Here is a 21,381-nt window from a genome sequence, read left to right as displayed (position 1 = left end):
TATCCCAGAGAATGTTTCATGTGCCCTTGAAAAGAAAGTGTTTTCTGTTTTTTTGGGGGGTGGGACATTTTATAGATGTTTTTCAGGCGTGTTTGTTTTATAGTGTTTCTCAATTATTCTATTTCCTTATTAATCTTTTCTATAGTCCCTTAGTCAATTTGGTGTGACTATAATGGAATACATAACACAGGCTGGATAATTCATAAAGAACAAAGATTTATTTCTTACAGTTCTGGAGGCTGGGAAGTCCAAAGTTGAGAGGCCAGTGGCATCTGGTAAGGGACCTCATGTTGCATTCCCCCATGATGGAAGATGGAAGGGCAAGAGAATACATGAGAGAACAAGAGAGGGTCCAACTCACTTTTATAACAAGCCTTCTCAATAACTAGCCCACTCCCAAGAAAACGACATGAATCCATTCATGAGGTCTCTGCATTACGTCTCCATTTTGACCTAATCACCTCTTATTAGGCCCCACATCTCAACACTGTTGCATTGAGGATTAATTTTCCAACATATGAACTTCAGGGGACACATTCAAACGATAGCAATGGTTTTTCTATCATTACTGAAAGCTAGAATCTTCAACTGCTGTTGTTGAATTGTCTATTTCTCCCTTCGATTCTGTTGGTTATTACTTCATATGTTTTGGGACTGTGTTTTTAGGTGAACATATGTTTTAATTGTTCTAGCTTCTTGATGGATTGACTCTTTTCATAACCTTTATCTCTCATCACAATTTTTGTCTTAAAGTCTATTTTGTTCAATATTAGCATAGCCGCTGCCACTTTCTTTTGCTTACAGTATGCATGAAATGTCTTTTTTCCATTATTTTATTTCAACCTATCCTGTTTTTGAATCTAAAGTATGTCTCTTATAGACAATGTGTATTTGAGTCATGTTTTTTATTCATTCTGCCTTTTAACTGATAGGTTTAATCAATTTCCATTTAATGTAATTACTGATGAGGAAGGACTTACTTTTGACATTTTGTATTTGTTTTCTATATGTTATTTTTCAATTCTTTCACTATTGCCTTCTTTTGTATGAGGTAGATTTTTTTAAGTGTACCATTTTGGTTCACTTTTTATCTATTTTTTTTTAGTTATTTTCTTAGTGGTTGCCCTATGATTACAATTAACATCTTAATTTATAATTAATTAAGTTTTTCTTCCTGTAAGTGGACCATACTTTCTTTGTTTGCATGTCTCATACTTTTGGTTGAAAATTGGATATTGGATATGTTGAATATTATAATATGGTAACTCTGGAAATCAGATTCTCCTGCCTTCTAAGAATTTGTTGTTTCTGCCTGTTGTAGGTTGTATTTGTTTGTTGCTGACTTTTGTAAACTATTATTTAAAGACTGTATGCTTTGTCACGTGGTTACTGAAATCTCTAAAGTCACTGAAGTCTTACAACTTTTGTGGAAGGATGGACTTTTAGAGTTCCCTACTCTACCATTTTTGCTAATGTTATTCCCATAATTACTTTTAAATTTTATATTGTCATTATCCTTGAACATTTCATAAATATTTTATGTATTCTATGTTTAAGAGTTCTAATATATAATGTGTTTGCCTTTTAAGTCTTGTTTGTTCTGCTAACTCTTGTTTGGAGTGGCTTATTTTCTTGTATGCTTGGGTTTTTTTTAATTGTAAATTTATATTTGGCTGAAACTAACTTGTGAGAATTCTAAGGACTCAGAGTTGATGATGCCTTTCTCTTCATGGGTATTTCCTAGTAGCTTGCATTTTTTCCCCAGACCACATAGGTAGTGTAAATGAAAAACCCAGAACTAGTTTTGTCTATACTCATAAATTCCTGGGGGAGACTATTATATTTTTAACAATTTTTTCCCACCTGGATCTACAGGTAGAAATATGCTGGTTTTCCTGTAGATTTTTGTCACTGCCAGTTTTTTCCTAGTCCAACCTATTACTGAGGGGATAATTCTTCCAACAGTCTCAGATGTGTGTGGCAACTGTAGTTTGCTCTTCCATTTTGTGTAGACTCAAGCAAGGCCTAGTCTTCCATTTCTCCTCAGCATTAATCCCTGAAGCTATATGTTCTTTGTATAGGCATTTGTACCCACAGCACCCACAGCTTCCATGTTATTTATTGCTCTGGTTTCATCTGATTATTATTTTGACACTTGAGGATTCCCTTATTTCTGTGAGCCCTGCTATACTCCACTATATATCCAGAAGCAGAATTCTATGATTCAATAATCTTGGGCTCAAATTCATATAGAAATTTAAGTTGATGGATCTGGATTTGTATCTCAACTCTGCCACTTACTACCTCTGAAGTGACTTGGGAAAGTCACACAACCTCTTTAAGCCTCAATTTCCTATCTGTGGAATAGGTATAATAATACCTCTAACATAAGGTTATTGCAATGATTAGTGGAATAGCACCCATCACAAATGGCCTGGTATATAAATCTTAACCTAATGCTAAAAAAATTTTAACTGCATTTCCTTTTACTATTAAAGATGTGAACTTGTGAGTAACCATTTGTAACCTAGTTCTTTAGCTGTGAAATGGGAATTTCATGTTTGTTAGCAGTACTTAAGAAAATGAATGTGAAATATAAAGCACAGTACTTGGCACATAAGAAACAACCAATGAAATGTAACAATTATCTATAAGAACTATAAAAATAGCAGGCTATACACAAAGCTGCTACATTGATTTAGTAAGTGGTCAGTTGATAATGAAGATAACATCTTGCCACATTAAAAAATAAGCTTGGAGAGATTTGATGAGTAGTGTTTCATATAGTAATGTCTTTGTAAAACTATGTCTGTGTCTTCCAATCCTCCCCACCCCCACTTCACCACAGTCACACACACACACACACACACACACACACACTTCTTAGCTTTTGGAATGCTTTCAGCTGCACATGGTAACAGTTGTGTACAATCCACCTTAATCTAAAAAAGGGAGTCTAGGATTGAGGAGCAATAGATTTGTCTCCATTGCATAAACTTTGAAGGGAACAGATTAAAATTTTCACTGCACATCTGAAATGAAATCTATTCTGAGGATGTGTCTAACATTGCTTGTTATTATAACTTTATGCTTCGATGTACTGAGTTGGCTTTGAATTTCTTTTTCCATTATTAGTTTATATCAATGATTGCATTTTACTAGCTGACTAATTAGTTTTGTGTGTATTTTTCATCTCTGGGGAATTAATCTTTATTTTGTCTACATTTGAAGTTTTTCAGAATTTTTAAAATTTTTTCTAAACTGACTTTACTCTCTTGCTGTTTCCAGTTTCTCATTAGGGATTGGGAGATCTGCATTCTAGTTTTGTCTGTGGCACAACTAGCTGCCTGACCTGGAGTAAAGCACTTGCTTTCTCTGGGCTTCAGTTCCCTTACAAATCAAATAGGGGAGTTGGACTATGTGACCTGTAATCTCCATTTTAGCTCTATCTATGATTTAGAGAATCATACCACCATATCAAATACATAACTGAATATGTTAAGATTGAGAAGATGCAGGCTGTGAGTACAATAATGTAAAGAACTTCACATAGAGCAATAAACAAATATCAAGATAACAAAGAGCAACCGAAAAGAGCAAAAGAAAATGATGATTATGTCATTTTGGAGACAAGGTTGAAAACCAGAGCTCCTCCATGTGGTGTAAGGATTCATCAAGACAGGTGAAAGGATTTCTTCCCCTCATCAGTAACTGGGATAAGGCATCCCGAGTAAGCAACAGGCCCTGGCCTTCGATGGGGTCGCTCCATACAAAATTAGCAACAGTCACTTGGGAACTTAAGTGAGATTAAACGCCAGAATAAGATCCAGGGTCTGCTTTGGTAGAAGGGGCACGGGAACCAAGTAATACGGGCTCATCCTATGCCTGACACCTAGGTTACCTTCCAAGTGGAAAAGGACATTAGTTGGAAGGCCACAGTGGAGTTTAAGGGAAGAGGAGGCCACATTTCTTGAGCCTTAAGACACTCGGGAGGAGGTCGGCGGGTAGGGCAGGGATGCAGAGTGGTTGCTTCCTTCCGCATTTGTCTACACAACCCACATTCCTCTCCTGAAATTCTCGACTCTTTCGGATAAATTTCTATTAAAGTGAACGTCAAGTCAGTCTTACGCCTCTTGAAGGAAAACAGAAAAGAAATTCCTGTAAGAGGTTGAGATGGGTGTGAGTGGTCGATAAGCAACGAAACAAACAGAATTAACCACCTCCTTTGGCTGCTCTGCCTACACCTCCTGGCACAGTACTCAATTCCCAGCGCAGAGGAGGAACCAGGCTGTGCGGCTTCTCCAACAATCAGCGAAGTAGGAAATGTTTCGGAGACACTAATTGGCTCGATTGCCTGGCGCGCTCCTGGACCGAAAGCTGTGGCTGGTTGAGGCGTTGCCTGGCGACGTGTTACTCAGTGGCGCAGTGCTTCCGTAGAGGCCGGCTGGTTGCTACGCAACAGGAAACATTCCGCGCTACCCAGTACTTTCTACTCCCGACCAGGCATTGCTCTCTCTGGAGACCGTCGGCGGTGGTTGCTCTATTTTGACTTGGTGAGTCCTGGGAACCGACCCTCGGGCCTGGGCTCCGATTTCTGGGCCAGAAACAAAGCCTGACTTTCGGAGAACATAAAGGCTCAAAGAGGCAGAGAAAATCAATGGAAAGGCATTTCAGTGATTGTCTGCTATCCGCCCATCATTTTAGAGGGGTGGAAAGTGAGCAATAGCGATATCAAAAGACTTGTCCAAGATCTCACGCTGAGTGGTCAAATCTGGACCTGCGCTGTTAAATACGGTAATCTTTAGACCTCGTGTGGCTAGTCTGAATTGAAATGTGCTCATATGTAAAAAGCACACTGGATTTTGAAGGCGTGGTACCAAAAGACAACATAAGATATCACTATAATTTTTATACTGTGTGTTCAAATGATTATGTTTTGTATATGGTAAATAAAACATTATTAAAATTAATTTCACCTATTTCTTTTTTAAAAATGCTATTACTTGAAAATTAAAATTGCATACAAAGCTCTCATATTTCTATTGGCCAGCACTGATCTATATAAAACCTAGGTCTGCCGACACCTGATTCAAGGCCTCTTGTGCTAACCCTATTTTGGAAGGTGTTTCGAAGTATCTCCACTCATCTAATGGGGTGAAAGTGTGCGTGGTGGTGCAGAGTGCAAGACCATTACAAAAGGCTCATATTTCTAGTGTTTTAGGACCTTGCTACTCAAAGTGTATGAATCAGAACCTTCATTTTAACAAGCTCTGCAAGTGATTGTCCTGCACGTTAAAGCTCCAGAAGCACTGTGTAAGAAATTAGCCCTCAATTCTTTTTTTTTCCTTTGTTTCTTCTTGAGTACCTATACTGTATTTTTCAGACTGCGTGTACTAGAATTAGCTGCATTTTGAACAAGTTCCGCAGGAGGTGAGAAACATTGATCTCAATACTAATTACATTTCCTTTTGTCCTTCCAAATCTAGACCAGTGTGGTCTCCAGATGAGCAGCAGCAGCAGCATCCGCCAAGAACTTGCAAGAAATGCAAATTCCTGGGTTCCACCCTAGCTACAGGGGTTCTTGAAGCCTAGGCACAGTTTCTAATTTTTTATTCCTTTGGTTCAAGTCCTCAGTTCGGGAAGACTGGGGTAACTTTGATGGGTTTTATTTGAGGGAAGTGAGCGAATTCAACTCTTCCTAGTCCTTAAGTCTCTCTCCAGTAGCCTCCTTCCCCAATCCTTTTGATCTACTTTTCATTTTCTTTTTCCTCACCTATTCGTTTCAGGAGTAAGGATGACTTTTCGGGCCACAGATAGTGAATTTGACCTGACAAATATTGAAGAGTATGCCGAAAATTCTGCACTTTCAAGACTGAATAATATAAAAGCCAAACAAAGAGTGAGTTATGTGACATCCACAGAAAATGAGTCTGATACACAAATCCTAACGTTTAGGCACATTACAAAAGCTCAGGAGAAGACAAGAAAACGACAGCAGCCTATAAAACTAGAGCCTTTGGTAAGTTCAAAAACCATTGTTTTAGCCTCTGTAGCCACAGAGGAAGTTGTAAAATTGCTTTGGAGGATAGAAGTCATTTCCAGACTCTGAATTGACAAAGAAGGAATGAAAAGCTAAAAGATAATAACTGCTTATGTAGTTGTAAATACGGTAAATATTTATTAAACAAATATTAAGTTCTAGGCACTGTTTAAGTTGAAGGATACAGTGGTGAACAAAGTTTTCAGGCAGATAAGTCCTCTCTAGGATTATGTACAATACAGATACTTAACTATGTATGCTATTAGGCACTTTTAGATATTAGGGTACCATTTAACACTGAGAAGTTTAGCAAATGTTATATTTAGTTATATAGTTTTATTATTTTCAAAGTACATGCCTTTGTATTTAAAAAATTGTGTGCATGTTGAAAATACTTAATTTTTAGAAACCATTTATGCCCTTGGATAATTATAATCGCATGTAAAGAGCCGTGAAAGCGAAAAAATTAAAAAGTGAAAGTTGTCCTCTCCACCATTAGACGTTAGCTACCATCATTACTGGTGTGCCCTTCAGACTGTTTTGTTTATTCAAATGTATTTGCACATATATTTGTGTCTATAAACATAGATAGTTTTAAGATTATACAATACATACTGATCTCAAAAGTGTTTATTTCACTTAAACATATAGAAATGTTTCTAATCCTTGCATATAGAGGTGTCTTTTCTAACAGCTACACTGTATTTTGTTGCATAGAGGTGCCATAACATAGTACTGGTTAACTGGTCTCATATTGATGTGAGCTCAAGTAATTTCATTTTTGTTTTTTGTTTTGCTTTTATTTGGTTTTATTTTGTTTTTATTTTGCTATTTCAGATAATGCTGTGTTGAATGACATTGTCTTTATAAACATCAAGATGCATTCCTAGAAATGGTATCTTTAGGTCATATATACATTTTTAACTTCAAAAAACATTACCCAATTGCCCTCTAGAAATTTACCTTTTCACCTACAGTGTACGAGAGGGCCTGTTTGCCCACATCTTTACCAAACCTGTTGCTATAAGTTTTTTATTTATTTTTGCTACATTGATATGTTAAAAATGGCATCACATTGTTGTTATAATTTGCATCTTATTCATTTTTCATCACCACATACATTACTTAATATGTGGATTATCTGTTCATAACCTTTGTCCACTTTAAAATTAAGTTGTCTTGGGCTGGGCGTGGTGGGTCACGCCTGTAATCCCAGCACTTTGAGAGGCTGAGGTGGGCGGATCACCTGAAGTCGGGAGTTTGAGACCAGCCTGACCAACATGGAGAAACCCCGCCTCTACTAAAAATACAAAATTAGTTGGGCATGGTGGTGCATGCCGGTAATCCCAGCTGCTCGAGAGGCTGAGGCAGGAGAATCGCTTGAACCCGAGAGGCAGAGGTTGTGGTGAGCCGAGATCGCGCTATTGCACTCCAGCCTGGGCAACAAGAGTGAAACTCCATCTCAAAAAATAAATAAATAAATAAATAATTAAGTTGTCTTTATCTTATCTATTTTTAAGTTTTTAAAAATATATTATGGATATTAATCCTTATTTCTTTGCTTCTCAAACTTAAGTTTGAGTACTGATTTCACTTCAAGGAAAGCATTCTTGATCCGTAATGCTGATTTGTTGTTTTTTATTTGATGTTACTTTGTGTGAAAAAACTATTACGCTAGGAATTAATTCTAATTGTTAATAAACAAATTGACACCTTAAATACAAAGAAAATACAAAACCAATACAAATGGAATCAACACAAAATGCAAAGTCACCATTGTTGTTGGCTTGACACTGAACCTTCATTTGCACGGTGGATGTGGCACTGACTGCTGCCCTCCTCTTCCTCAGGTTTCAGTGTGCCTGCGCCACCACATGTTGTGTGGGGCACCAAGTCCTCCTTCCCATTTTTCTCCCATGGAATTAGTATGAAACTTTTTACATCTATTTCTCTCCGACGTATTTGCCTTCACTTGACAAAAGTGTATCACTAACCGTTGATGATTAAAGTTGTTTAATTTGTCACCAATGCCATCTACTCATGTATATTAAAAGTTTGTTATGTGCATACTCTGTGCCAGGGTTTGAGCCATGCTCTGAGGAATGAACAAAGCAAATGAACAAAAATGAACAAAGCAGACAAGATTCCTGTTGACATTCTAGTAATTCTAAATAAGCAGACTGAACAATTTCACCTAGTGATAGTAACTATTTAAAAAATAAGCCAAACGCATGGGCTCATGCCTGTAATCTTAGCACTTTGGGAGGCAAAGGGAGAGGGTCATTGAGCCCAGGAGGTAGAGGCTGCAGTAAGCTGTGCTTATACCACTGCACTCCAGCCTGGGTGACAGAGTGAGATCCTGTCTCTAAAAAAAGAAAAGAAAAGAGCACATGGACTATGGTAGAGACTCAGAAGAGACTGCTTTAGATTGGGTGACTAGAAAGATCTCTCTGAGGAGATTTTATCTGAACAAGTCTCAGCCAACAGCCTGTATCAACTGACAGATATCTGCAATTTAGGCAGAGCTCAGTGGGGACAGCTTGCCTCTACTCCACTGGGCACCAGCTGAGGCATTGATGCTGTCCCCACTGAGCTCTGCCTAAATTACAGAATTTTTAGCAAAATAAATGTTAGTTTTTAAGTTACTAAGTTTGAGGCAGTATGTTATATACTAACATAACTTGCACAGTATAAATAATACATGAATAAAATAATTCATACAATATTAAAAAATAACAAGGAAAAAAGTGAAAATGACCTGAAGTTTCACCATGCAGAGAGAAAGTAGCTTAATAGTCTAGTGACTAATTTCACACCTGTGGGTGTCTGCAGTTTGACTTCTTTTTATGGAGTTGGTAAGAATGTATTTTTGTTATTGACTTCCCTCCCCTCAACTGCCTTCTCCTCTCCCTTTCCCTTCCCCTTCTTCTTCCTATTCTCCTCTTCCCCCCTGCTTCTTTCCCCTCCTCTTCCTTCTTCTTTTCTTCCTCCTCTCTCTCTTCCCTTACCCCTCCTTCTCCTACTCTCTTTCTTTTCTACTCTTCTTCTTTTACATTTTTTCCTTACCTCCAAATTCCCCAATCTCTGACCCCCTTTTCTATGCCGTCTAACATTGACGAAATCTAGTATATGTCCTTTCTTGCCTTTGTCCATGCTGAAACAATTTTATACAAATTTATTTGTAATTTTACAAATGTATGAAACTTACAATTTGTAATTGTGTGTATTTGTAATATTTTCATGAAAATATTACAAATAAATACAATACTCTCCATCTAGCTTTTTACACTTACTGGTGGCATAGTATCTGATTGTATGAACATTCCATAATTTACTAAATCATTCTCCTCTTTTGAGACATTCAAGTTGTTTTGCCAGTATTTCAAATGGTACAGTAAAATTGTATTATCCTTTTGTATTGGTGCTTATATTCCTATGAGACAGGGCCCTGTGAGTGGTGTTGTGGAGTTGATGAAAAAATTACATATATGTATAATTATATTTAATTGTATATTAATTTCCATATAATTATATTTAACATACAATTTTACTTAATTCACACATATTTTACCTGGAAACCAGTTTCTCAATCCAATGTACACATGTTGCCTAAATTAAATTGCATTTTCACCCTTAACCTAAGTTATACTATAATCTCTTCCAATTTTTTGTTGCCTGATCTGCATAGGTGAAACTGCACCTTCACACAGGATGCAGCTAGTGTTTTTATGTGTAACTTTTTTAACGTTTATTTTAGGTTCAGGGGTATATGTACAGATTTGTTACATAGGTAAACTGAGGTCATGGGGGTTTGTTGCACAGATTATTTCATCTCTCAGGTACTAAGTGTAGTACACAATAGTTGTTTTTTTCTGTTCCTCTCCCTCCTCACACCCTCCTCCCTCAAGTAGACTCCAGGGTCTCTTGTACCTCTCTTTTTGTTCATGTGTTGCCATCATTTGGTTTTCACTTATAAGTGAGAAAATGTGATATTTGGTTTTCTGTTGCCAAGGATGATGACCTCAAGCTCCATCCATGTTCCTCTGAGGAACATGATCTTGTTCTTTTTTATGGCTGTGTAGTATTTCATGGTGTATATATACCACATTTTCTTTATCCAGTCTACCAATAATGGGCATTTAGACTGATTCCATGTCTTTGCTATTGTGAATAGTGCCGCAATGAACATACACATGCATATGTCATTATGATAGATCAATTTATATTCCTTTGGGTATATACCCAGTAGTGGGATTACTGGCTCGAATGGGAGTTCTGCTTTTAGCTATTTGGGGAGTCACCATGCTACTTTCCACAATGGTTGTTATTTTTTATTTTAATTTTTTATTATTTTATTTGTCATATTACAAATAAATACAATACTCTCCATCTAGCTTTTTACACTTAATGGTGGCATAGTATCTGATTGTATGAATATTCCTTAATTTACTTTTCTATTTTTTTAAATTTTTCAGTAATAGCCATTCTGACTGGTATGAGATGGTATCTCATTGTGGTTTTGATTTGCGTTTCTCTAATGACCAGTGATATTGAGCTTTTTTTCATATGCTTGTTCGCTATGTCTATGTCTTTTTTTGAAAAGTGTCTGTTCATGTCCTTTGCCCACTTTTTAATGGGCTTGTTTGTGGGTTTTTTTGTAGATTTGTTTGTTTCTTGTAGATTCTGGATATTAGACCTCCAAAGATGCATAGCTTACAAATATTTTCTTCCATTCTGTAGGTTGTTTTTTCACTCTGTTAGATAGTTTCTTTAGCTATGCAGAAGTTCTTAAGTTTAATTAGATCCCATTTGTCAATTTTTGATTTTGTTGCAATTGCTTTTGGTATCTTTGTCATGAAATCTTTGCCAATTCCTATGTTCAGAATGGTATTGCCTAGGTTGTCTTCCAGGGGTTTTATAGTTTGGGGTTTTACATTTATGTCTTTAATCCATCTTGAGTTAATTTTTGTATATGGTGGAAGGAAAGGGTCCATTTTTAATCTTCTGCATATGGGTAGCCAGTTATCCCAGTACCATTTATTGAATAGGAGTCCTTTCTCTATTGCTTGTTTTTGTCAGCTTTGTCAAAGATGACATGGTTGTACATGTGCGGCCTTATTTTTGGGCTCTTTATTCTGTTCTGTTGGTCTACATGTCTGTTTTTGTACCAGTACCATGTTGTTTTGGTTACTGTAGCCCTGTAGTATAGTTTGAAGTCAGGTAACATGATGCCTCCAGTGTTCTTCTTTATGCTTGGGATTGCCTTGGCTATTCAGCCTCCTTTTTGGTTCCATATGAATTTTAAGATAGTTTTTTCTAGTTCTGTGAAGAATGTCCTTTGTGGTAGCCTTATATCTGTAAATTGCTTTGCACAGTATGGCGATTGTAATGATACTGATTCTTCCTATCACGGAGAGCATGGAATGTTTTTTCATTTGTTTGTGTCATCTCTGATTTCTTTGAGCAGTGCTTTGTAATTTTCATTGTAGAGACCTTACACCTCCCTGGTTAAAATATTCCTAGGTATTTTATTCTTTTTTATGGCAATTGTGAATCGGATTGGGTTTCTTATTTGGCTCTTGGCTTGACTGCTGTTGGTGTACAGGAATGCTAGTAATTTTGGTACATTAATTTTTGTATCTTGAAACTTTGCTGAAATTGTTTATCAGCTGAAGAAGCTTTTGGGCAGACTATGGGGTTTTCTAGATATAGAATCATGTCATCTGCAAACAGGGATCGTTTGACTTCCTCTCTTCCTATTTTGATGCCCCTTATTTCTTTCTCTTGCCTGATTGCTCTGGACAGGACTTCCAATACTATGTAGAATAGGAGTGGTGAGAGAGGGCATCCTTATCTTGTGCCGGTTTTCAAGCGGAATGCTTCCAGCTTTTAACAATTGAGTGTGATGTTGGCTGTGAGTAATATATGGCTGTTATTTTGAGGTATGTTTCTTTGATACCTAGTTTATTGAGTGTTCAACATGAAGGAATATTGTATTCTATCAAAAGCTTTTTCTGGATCTAGTGAGATAATCATGTTTTTTTTTGTCTTTAGTTCTGTTTCTGTGATGAGTCACATTTATTGATTTGCATATGTTGAAACAAACTTGCATCTCAGGGATAAAGCCTAATTGCTCATGATGGATTAGTTTTTTATGTGCTTCTGGATTCGATTTGCAAGCATTTTGTTGAGGATTCTTGCATCAATGTTTGTCAAGGATGTTGGCCTGAAGTTTTCTTTTGTGTGTGTGTGTCTCTGGCAAGTTTTCATATCAGGATGATGCTGGCCTCATAAAATGAGTTAGGGAAGAGTCCCCCTTCCTCATTTTTTTTAGAATAGTTTCAGTAGGAATGGTACCAGCTCTTCTTTGCATATCTGGTAGAATTTGGCTGTGAATCCATCTGGTCATTGCTAGGCTATTTATTACTGACTTGAGTTCGGAGCTCATTATTGGTCTGTTCAGAGAATCAGTTTCTTCCTGGTTCAATCTTGGGAGGGTGTATGTGTCCAGGAATTTATCCATCCCCTCTAGGTTTTCTAGTTTATGTGCATATGGTATTCATAGTAATCACTTGTGGTTATTTGTATTTCTGTGGGGTAAGCAATAATATCCCTTTTGTCATTTCTGAATGTGTTTATTTGGATCTTCTCTCTTTCCTTCTTTATTAATCTAGCTATTAATGGCCTATCTGTCTTATTAATGTCTTCAAAAAACCAACTCCTGGATTTTTTGATCTTTTCAATTTTTTTTATTTCTCAATATCCTTCAGTTCTGCTCTGATTTTGGTTCTTTCTTGTCTTCTGCTACTTTGGGGTTGGTTTGCTGTCACTTTTCTAGTTCTTTAAGTTGTGATTGGAGGTTGTTAATTTGAGATCTTTCTAATTTTTTATATGGGCATTTAGTGCTATAAATTTCCCTCTTAACACTGCCTTAACTGTGTCCCAGAGATTCTAGTATGTTGTATCTTTGTTCTTATTAGTTTCAAATAACTTTTTAATTTCTGCCTTAACTTCATTATTTACCCAAAATTCTTTCAGGAGCAGGTTGTTTATTTTCCATGTAATTGCATAGTTTTGAGCAATTTTAGTAGTCTTGATTTCTATTTTTATTGCACTGTGGTCTAAGAGTGTGTTTGGTATAATTTCAGTTCTTTTGCATTTGCTGAGGATTGTTTTATGTCTGATCATGTGGTTGACTTTAGAAGATGTGGCAATGAGAAGAATGTATATTCTGCTGTTTTGGGGTGGAGAGTTCTGTAGAGGTCTATCATATTCATTTGGTTCAATGTTGAGTTCAGGTCCTTAATATCTGTGTTAATTTTCTGACTTGATGATCTGTCTAATACTGTCAATGGAGTGTTGAAGTCTCCAACTATTGTTCTTTGGGAGCTAAGTCACTTTGTAGGTCTCTAAGAACTTGCTTTGTGAATCTGGGTGCTCCTGTGTTGCATGCATATATATTTAGGATAGTTAGGTCTTCTTGAATTGAACCCTTCACCATTATGTAATGCCCTTTTTTGTCTTTTTTTTTTTTTTTAATTTTTGCTGGTTTAAAGTCTGTTTTGTCTGAAATTAGGATTGCAACCCCTGCTTTTTTCTGTTTCCCATTTGCTTGGTAGATTTTCCTCCATCCCTTTTCTTGAGTCCCTGGGTGTTACTGCATGTGAGATGGGTCTCTTTAAGACAGCATATCATTGGGTCTTGTTTTTTTAATCCAACTTGCCAAACAGGTTATTTAGCCCATTTACATTCAAGGTTAGTGTTGATATGTGTGGATTTAGTCCTGTCATTGTGTTGTTAGCTGTTTATTACACTGGCTTGTTTGTGTGGTTGCTTTAAAGTGTCACTGGTCTATATACTTAAGTGTGTTTTTGTATTGGCTGGTAATAGACTTTTCTTTTTGTATTTAGTGCCTTTCTTCAAGATCTCTTGTAAGGCAGATCTGGTGGTAATGAAATCCCTCAACATCTGCTTATTTGTTTTCCTTATTAATTTCAGTAGGTTTTAGAGAAGGGTTTTCCAAATGTGCATTAATCTTAACATCATTTTTATAGATCATTGTTTGGTCTCTGTGAAGTCACCCTGTGTAAACAGACATTTTTTCTTCTTGTTCTCAACTTGTGATCCTGTTCTCTATTCCTTTTTAGCACTATTACATAACTTAGCTCTCCTTCATCTTTGTAGCAACAGCTAGCCTTTTCCTTTCTTCAGTGAGTGGCTCAAAAGGGATTTTTATCTAAAAACAAGTGCAATGTAACTGAAAAGTTAACTGCTGTTTCCTTTACTTAATCTCAAGCCTTTTTTTCTTATCCCAGTATATGAGAGACTAGCAATTATGATAAACTCATAATGCTTAGTAACAAAAAGCCATTATAATGAATTCTTCACTTTATTATGTTAAAAGCTGGGGTTTTATTGCCATAATTTTCAGTTGAATAGCCTAAGATAATGTCACCTATTTTTTTTAGATCTTCAATAAGTTATGGCTATGAGAAGTGATTGATGATTTTGATTTTGGTGGGAGAATTCTGCACTTCTTCCCATAGTAGCAGTATTAGTAAATGATGGGGGTTTGTAATGGATAATTAGGGAGTATATGATTTCATACTTCTGAGCCTTTTCTGTTGTAATTTATTCTTGTAAGTATTCATTGATAATTTCAAGTATAAAATTAATGGAAGCTAGGTAGAAAAGTCTTACTCAAGCAATAGGCCAGGGACAGGCAATGGTGGTAGTTAACTATTAGGACTGCATCTTTGATAGGAAATTAGTCCAAGGAGATCAATTTCCAACAGGAGAAAGAGTCCAAAGGTAGTGAAAAATAAAACAAGTTTATACGAATGTTAATAAAAATTAACATATCTCTCTATTTCCCAAAGCCAGTGCTAAAAGTCTACCAAGATCATAAGCAGCCAGAATACATACATGAACAGAACCGATTTCAGTTAATGACTGCAGGAATCATTAAACGTCCAGTAAGCATAGCAAAAAAAAGTTTTGCCACATCATCTACTCCGTTTCTTGAGCATCAAGATGCTGTGAAAAAAATGCAGGTATAATATTAAAATACTTAATTGATTCTTTTAACTTAATTTTGTTTTGTATAGCATTGCTAGCATACTTTTAACTCATAAGAATAGAAGCAAAGTCATTTTCTATAAGGTTGCATAATGAGTTTGGGAAATATAACATTTCTTCATCCTATTTAAGGAAAACTCTTACAGTGGAAGAAAATCATAAAGGAAACTTTCACCATCTGTACAGTGCCTTCTGACCTTCTTTTGCATGATAAAGAAGATATAATAGTATTTTGAATGTTATTATAACTTTTTTGAAATTTTCATCATTTTTACCAAAAATGGTAATCTTTGAAGACCCTGGTGAAGAGCAATAAAGTGAGACAAAGCCAGCTAGCAAGACAATTTGTGTAGCTGGTGAGAGTTGTAGAGCGAGGAAGTTGCCTTGAAAGGCATAAAGAAATGGTAGCTCAGGGAAGAAATCACCAGAGCTTGCCTTTAAATGAATATCTCTAGATAATTGAAGAAAAAAAAACAATAAGGGGAGAAAATATGAAAGGCATACCTACAGTAAAGATACCAGTAGAGCCAAGATTTCTCTGAGGTTTTGGTTGAGAGGATAACTTTGACAGTCACACACTGAGTGCTGGTTTGGGTCCAACCATTGGATTAGAACTGCTAGACGTGCACAGTTGAGGACAAGGTCTGTCCTCAAGGATTTCAGAGTCTGGAGGTACGTAGGTGGACAAGTGAACACTCAGCACGGTGGGGTATAAGAGCTCTCCTTAGTTGTTTAAGGTACAAAATAATGAAAAACTAAATAAAAGGGACTCTTACACCTGGCCATCGGGGGGCCAGTCAGTGAATAAAAAGCCACCTTTGGGAGTTGCACTAAGCTGAGAAGAATGAGTGGAAAGTTAATGGGATAGATAAGATGAGAGAGGTGGGAGCTTGAGGAGAAGCTAGATGGACAGGAGCTTATTTTGGGTTTGGGTGAGATCATCCTGAAAGAATGAAATCATATGATGAACTAGATGGAATTATAAAGCCTCAGTTACTATGGTGTCTGTGAAGTGGAGCCAGAGGGAGCTCTTTCTCCAGAAAAGATCTGAGCCAGGAAAGATTTAATTGCCTGTAAATTAATTCATTTGGCATAAAGAGGGCTTCAAAAATTTGAATTTAAAGAAAAGGAGAGAACGTGTATAGATATCTGGGATAAAAGTGGGGCTGAAAAGGAATGTTAGGTTGTGAGCTATGCTTCCTGGTTGTAGCTGTCACTCAGTGAAGAACTCAGTAAAGAGTTAGGAATTAAAGAGAAATATGAAAAATGGGATGTTTTACATAAAATAAGAAAGGTATTTATTCTGAGAAAAAGGTAATTTTTTCAGATATTGATTTATCTGAATGAGTTTCAAATAGAAATGCAACAAGGAGGATTTCCTGGGAGGTAAAGGAAGGCAGGCAGGAAGGAAAGTTGGAGGCCTCTGTTAATTAAGGAAGAAATTGACTTATCGAATCGGATGGGGCATCCATCAGGGAGGAGTACTGCATTGTACAGTTTATGAATAAATGCTTTTTTTATTTCCCACCCCCAAATCTGAACCTATGTTACTGCTAAAGAACACAGCAGAACACAGTGATTAACCTCCTCCATGGGAGGAAAATGTGAATCACATTTTCCCACTGAGTTACATAATGAGAAATTAGGGCTCAGAGGAAAATATGTAACCCTGTTATGGAAGAAGTCTTCCACTTAGAATGCAGTAAGACTTTTTAAAGACTAGAACAAATAAAATAAATGCATTTTCTGTTAAAACAGTAACACTTTAGTCTCATAAAAATACTAAAGTGGACTAGCCCTCATTGAAACATTGAGATAAGGTGATGTGTGTTTTCTCTGGTTCAGGTTTGGCCTATTCATTCTCAGAAGAGAACAGTGTTATTGCTGCCATCCCTGGCCAAGAAGTCAAAGACACACATTTTACCTTTTACGTTCAAAGATGTGTTTCCTTCAGCTCTGAACTTGCTAGGTGTTGTCAAACTGCTATTGGACAAAGTATATTTAATCAGAGTTGGGGTATAATGTTCCCTGTGAGTACACATTTTCTGGAGAAGTTGTTCCACAGAGCTTGTAGTAATAAATCCCTGCAGAAATGGCAGCCTCTGCCAGCTATGTTAATAGGCAATAAAATACTCATGCGTATATTTACAATAGTTATTCAACAAAGCAGGTCTACTATGGTGACTCTTATCTTAAAGCCAGTTACTCCTATACTATCAGAGAGGCAAGGTGATGACCTTTGGAGTTAGTGTCAAATTTCTTCAAACACAGTGATTAACCTCCTCCATGGGAGGAACAGATATGGGTGATGCCACCCAAGTTTTTTGGGGGGTGCGAGTGGCACTGAGAGCACAGACAGTGAAGCCCAGAGACTAGAGCAAAGCTGGAGTGTGTGGGCATGGCACGGTGGGACTCAGCCTTGCTGCTCCAAGTGTAGTCCATGGTCAGCAGGATCCAAACCCCTGAAAGCAGGTTAGAAAGGCAGAATCTCAGGTTCCACCCTAGCTGTACTGAATCAAAATTTGCATTTTAGTAAGAAACTCTGGTAATTCATTGCACATTTAAAGTTTGAGAAGCACTGGTCTAAAAAACAGCCAATATTAGTTGATAAAATCAATGCTTCTCTAAGGCTATCGCATAGTGATTCCCAACACTCAATATAACCGCCCCTCATATTCACAAAGAAGTAAAGTTATTATGAGTTACAATAACAGCTGTCCAAGACTCCACTCACTGAAGAGCATCAAGGTGGTCAGAACAGAGGGGGAGGTTGGGAGGAGAGGTCCCAGAAAAGATAGCTGCAGAGTAACTAAGCAAGGAGGGAAGAGGGCTCCCATGGACATCAAAGACCTGGTAATATTTTGATGTAATAAACATTGAGTTAAAGGAGAGGAGAAGGCAATGGAAGCTGAAACTGGGACTGCTTTGTGGTAAAAGGATGCGTATCTGGATAGGGAGTACTGAGAAGGAATATGACTGCCTAACAATAGTTTGAAAATTTTCAGTGCCAAAATGCTTGCCTTTGAGCCCTAGACATCTCATGCAATATGGCAATTAGTCCTTGAAGGTAATATTTTGTTGCTCTTGTGTGTATGTGTGCAAAGACTCATTTTTTTTTTCAAAAATTGGCTTTGTTTAGATTCATCGGCCCTATGTTGAGGTGTTCTCTCCCTCTCCTCCTAAACTGCCACGTACTGGTATTGGAAAAAGAGGTCTCTTTGGGACTAGATCTTCAGCTTACCCTAAGTACACTTTTCACGACCGAGAAGAAGTTGTTAAAGCCAACATTCGTGATCCCTTGCAAATCATTAAAATAATACGTGAAAATGAACATCTTGGATTTCTTTATATGATCCCTGCAGTGCCAAGATCATCCATTGAATATGATACATATAATCTAAAGTGAGTTGTTTTTTATGATGCAATTTAACATAAAAATTACAAATAAGATTGCACATATTATTTATAATTGATTGGATATTAATAATAATATCAAATATAATTTTGGTTATCATTCAATGATAAATGAATCCTAATCACAACAATTTTGTATTTTTTCATTTATCTTCCCTTTATCTATTTAGAAACATTAACTATCTTACCTGCACTACTGAGCTTCTCATATATTTATGTAATGTTATACCATATATTTTTAATCAGTATTACAAATGTATTTTTGATACTTTATGATTACTGAGAAAAGAGGATGGCAACATATAAAAAGCAGATGATGCACGATTTGTTTTTCATGTTATTTCACCTTTGCTTTATAGAGTAGAAATAAGGATTTTTTAATAAAATGAGCTTGATAACTTAGGGTATTCATATAAATGAATAATATCCACACTCTTTCTGTGTGTTGTTGCCGCACATTTGTTGTTGATATAATTGGAAGTCACATAATTGTGAGTCTGCAAGTTGCTTTGAAGTTCAGCACAACAGATAATAGTAGGATTTAAAGATGATACTGGCTTTCCTCTGTTATTTAGTTGGGCTGACAGCAGTTCGTGAGACGGTCTTTTCTTGATGGTGATAATAGTTTAGCTTCACCACCAAATTCATTGAGCTACCTTCCCCATTCACGGCTCTCTTATTCTCCCTTATTCAGCACCATAGTTTCAACTGAGAAGGTGACACTGAGGGCAGCTCTCCTGCTGCAGAAAATGGGTAGAGAAGAAAAGCTTTTTAATCAAAATTTAAAATGACAGATGTGTTGTAAATCTTAAAGAGCTTAACAGCAGTGAACAATAACTTGTAGGAAGGACAGAAATGCTTATGAAAATGCAATCGTTCAGCAAAATTTATTGAGCATGATCTCTGTAGCAGGAACTGTTTTACGTGCTTGAGACACATTAGTAAACCATCCATATCAAAATTGTTGCCCTCATGGAACTGACATTTTAGCAGAGGATGGCAATAATAAACCATACATGAGTAAATTATGTAGAATACTAAAATGTGATAAGTATTGGAGAAAAAAAATAGAGGCAAAGAGGATTAGGAGTGCTGGGGAAGAGGTTGTGAATTAACTGGGGTGGTCAGAGTGGGCCTCATTGAGAAGCTGTCATTTGAACAAGGACTTGAAAGAGAATAAATGAATTATGTGGTGGTGCAGTTATGAGCATTCCAGGCAGCAGGAAAATGAATACAAACATCCTGAACTGGGAGCAGACCTGGCATGCTCAAAGGGCAAAGAGGAGGCTGGTGTGACTACAGTAGAGTGAACAAGAGATAAAGGATATATCGTGCAAGACCTTGTTGGCTACAACAATGGAGAACCATGGAAGGATTTTGGGCAGAAAAGTGTCACGATCTGATTTACATTTTTTAAGGAACCATTCTGGCTGCTGTGTGAAGAATAGGCTTTGAGGCAACAAGGGTTGAAACAGGAAGACAAATTGAAGGCCGTAGTTACTCAGGGGAGAAAGGGACTGGGGATGATGATGAAGTGGTAAGAAATAGGTCTGCTTCTGAAAACAATTTGAAGGTGAAGCCAACAGAATGTCTTTACAGACATTATGTAGGGTAGGCAACCAGAAAGGAGTACAGGATGAGTTTAATGATCCAGTTGTCTGAGCAAGAGGGGTAGAGTTGCTATTGACTGTGAACCCTGAAAATCTGAGACAGTTCTCAGTTAATTTAGAAAGCTTATTTTGCCAAGATCATGGAGGCACGCCCATGACACAGCCTCAGGAGGTCCTGATGACATGTGCCCAAGGTAGTACGGGCACAGCTTGGCTTTATACATTTTAGGGAGACACGAGACATCAATTAATATGTGTAAGATGTACATGGGTTCAGTCTGGAAAAGTGGGAAAACTCAAGGCCAAGATGGAAAAACTCAAAGCGAGGAGGGGGCTTCCAGGTCATAGGTAGATGAGAGACATTCCTTTGAGTTTCTGATTAGCCTTTCCAAATGAGGCAATGAGATATGCATTTATCCCAGTGAGCACAGGGGTCACTTTGAATAGAATGGGAGGCAGGTTTGCCATTAGCAGTTCCCAGCTTGACATTTACCTTTCGTTTAGTGATTTGGGGGCCCCAAGATTTATTTTCCTTTTACAACTGAGACATAGAAGACTGAATGGAGCAGAATCATCAGGGAAAAATACATGTTTGGGTTCGGATACATTAATTTTGGGATGTCAAAAGGAGAAGAGATGGTAGACGAAGGAGAATTGGGGTAAAAAAAGAGGATTTTTCCAACATGAGAGAATTCATTTTTTTAAGATGGAAGAATTAACATATAATGTAATTTAAAGCCCTTCAATTTAAAAAAACCCTTAATAATATTGTCATTCCTACCACTACTTTACTCGCTTGTATAGTTCTTTGTAAGTTTTTGGTGAAGAACTTGTAGATCTTAAGTGGAAACTGATGGAAAGTGGGTTATTTGGTGATTTTAAAACATAATTCTTGATTCATATGTGAAAATGTTTTCATAGTTTTCTCTTCAGGAAAAAAATAATCATCTAATAACCAAGATATCAAAGAGTACTATTTGTGATGTTCATTTTCCACTGTGAGAAGAGCTAGATTTTGCCCCATGTAGAACTGATTCTCATCTATTTACCAGCACAATATAAAGTATTGAAGAGGAGACTGAAAACTGCTTTTGTTCAGTTCTGGAGATTTATTTCTAGACTAATGAGCACTTCTACTAGGGAAATTGAGTTGATGTTTTATACTTTTTTGGACTCACAGAAGTGACGCTTAATAGTAATATGTAAGTTCTCATTTAAAAAGATATTTTGGAATCATGG

The 21,381-nt window shown here is 36.9% G+C and overlaps 1 protein-coding gene across 1 annotated transcript in view; it reads left to right on the top strand.

Annotated features, from left to right (window-relative positions):
- Positions 1–4,394: 4,394 nt before the first annotated feature.
- DNAH6 (dynein axonemal heavy chain 6) overlaps positions 4,395–21,381 on the top strand; it is a 303,630-nt gene continuing 286,643 nt past the window's right edge. Inside the window, exons 1-4 of the mRNA XM_515578.8 lie at positions 4,395–4,553; positions 5,787–6,019; positions 14,920–15,093; positions 18,258–18,520. Of these exons, the coding sequence (XP_515578.6) occupies positions 5,795–6,019; positions 14,920–15,093; positions 18,258–18,520 (662 nt within the window). The 5' untranslated portion in view covers positions 4,395–4,553; positions 5,787–5,794. The remainder of the gene's footprint in view (positions 4,554–5,786; positions 6,020–14,919; positions 15,094–18,257; positions 18,521–21,381) is intronic.

This window comes from Pan troglodytes, chromosome 12, assembly GCF_028858775.2.
Source record: "Pan troglodytes isolate AG18354 chromosome 12, NHGRI_mPanTro3-v2.0_pri, whole genome shotgun sequence".
NCBI lineage: Eukaryota > Metazoa > Chordata > Mammalia > Primates > Hominidae > Pan > Pan troglodytes.
This window is presented reverse-complemented; position numbering and strand designations above follow the sequence as displayed.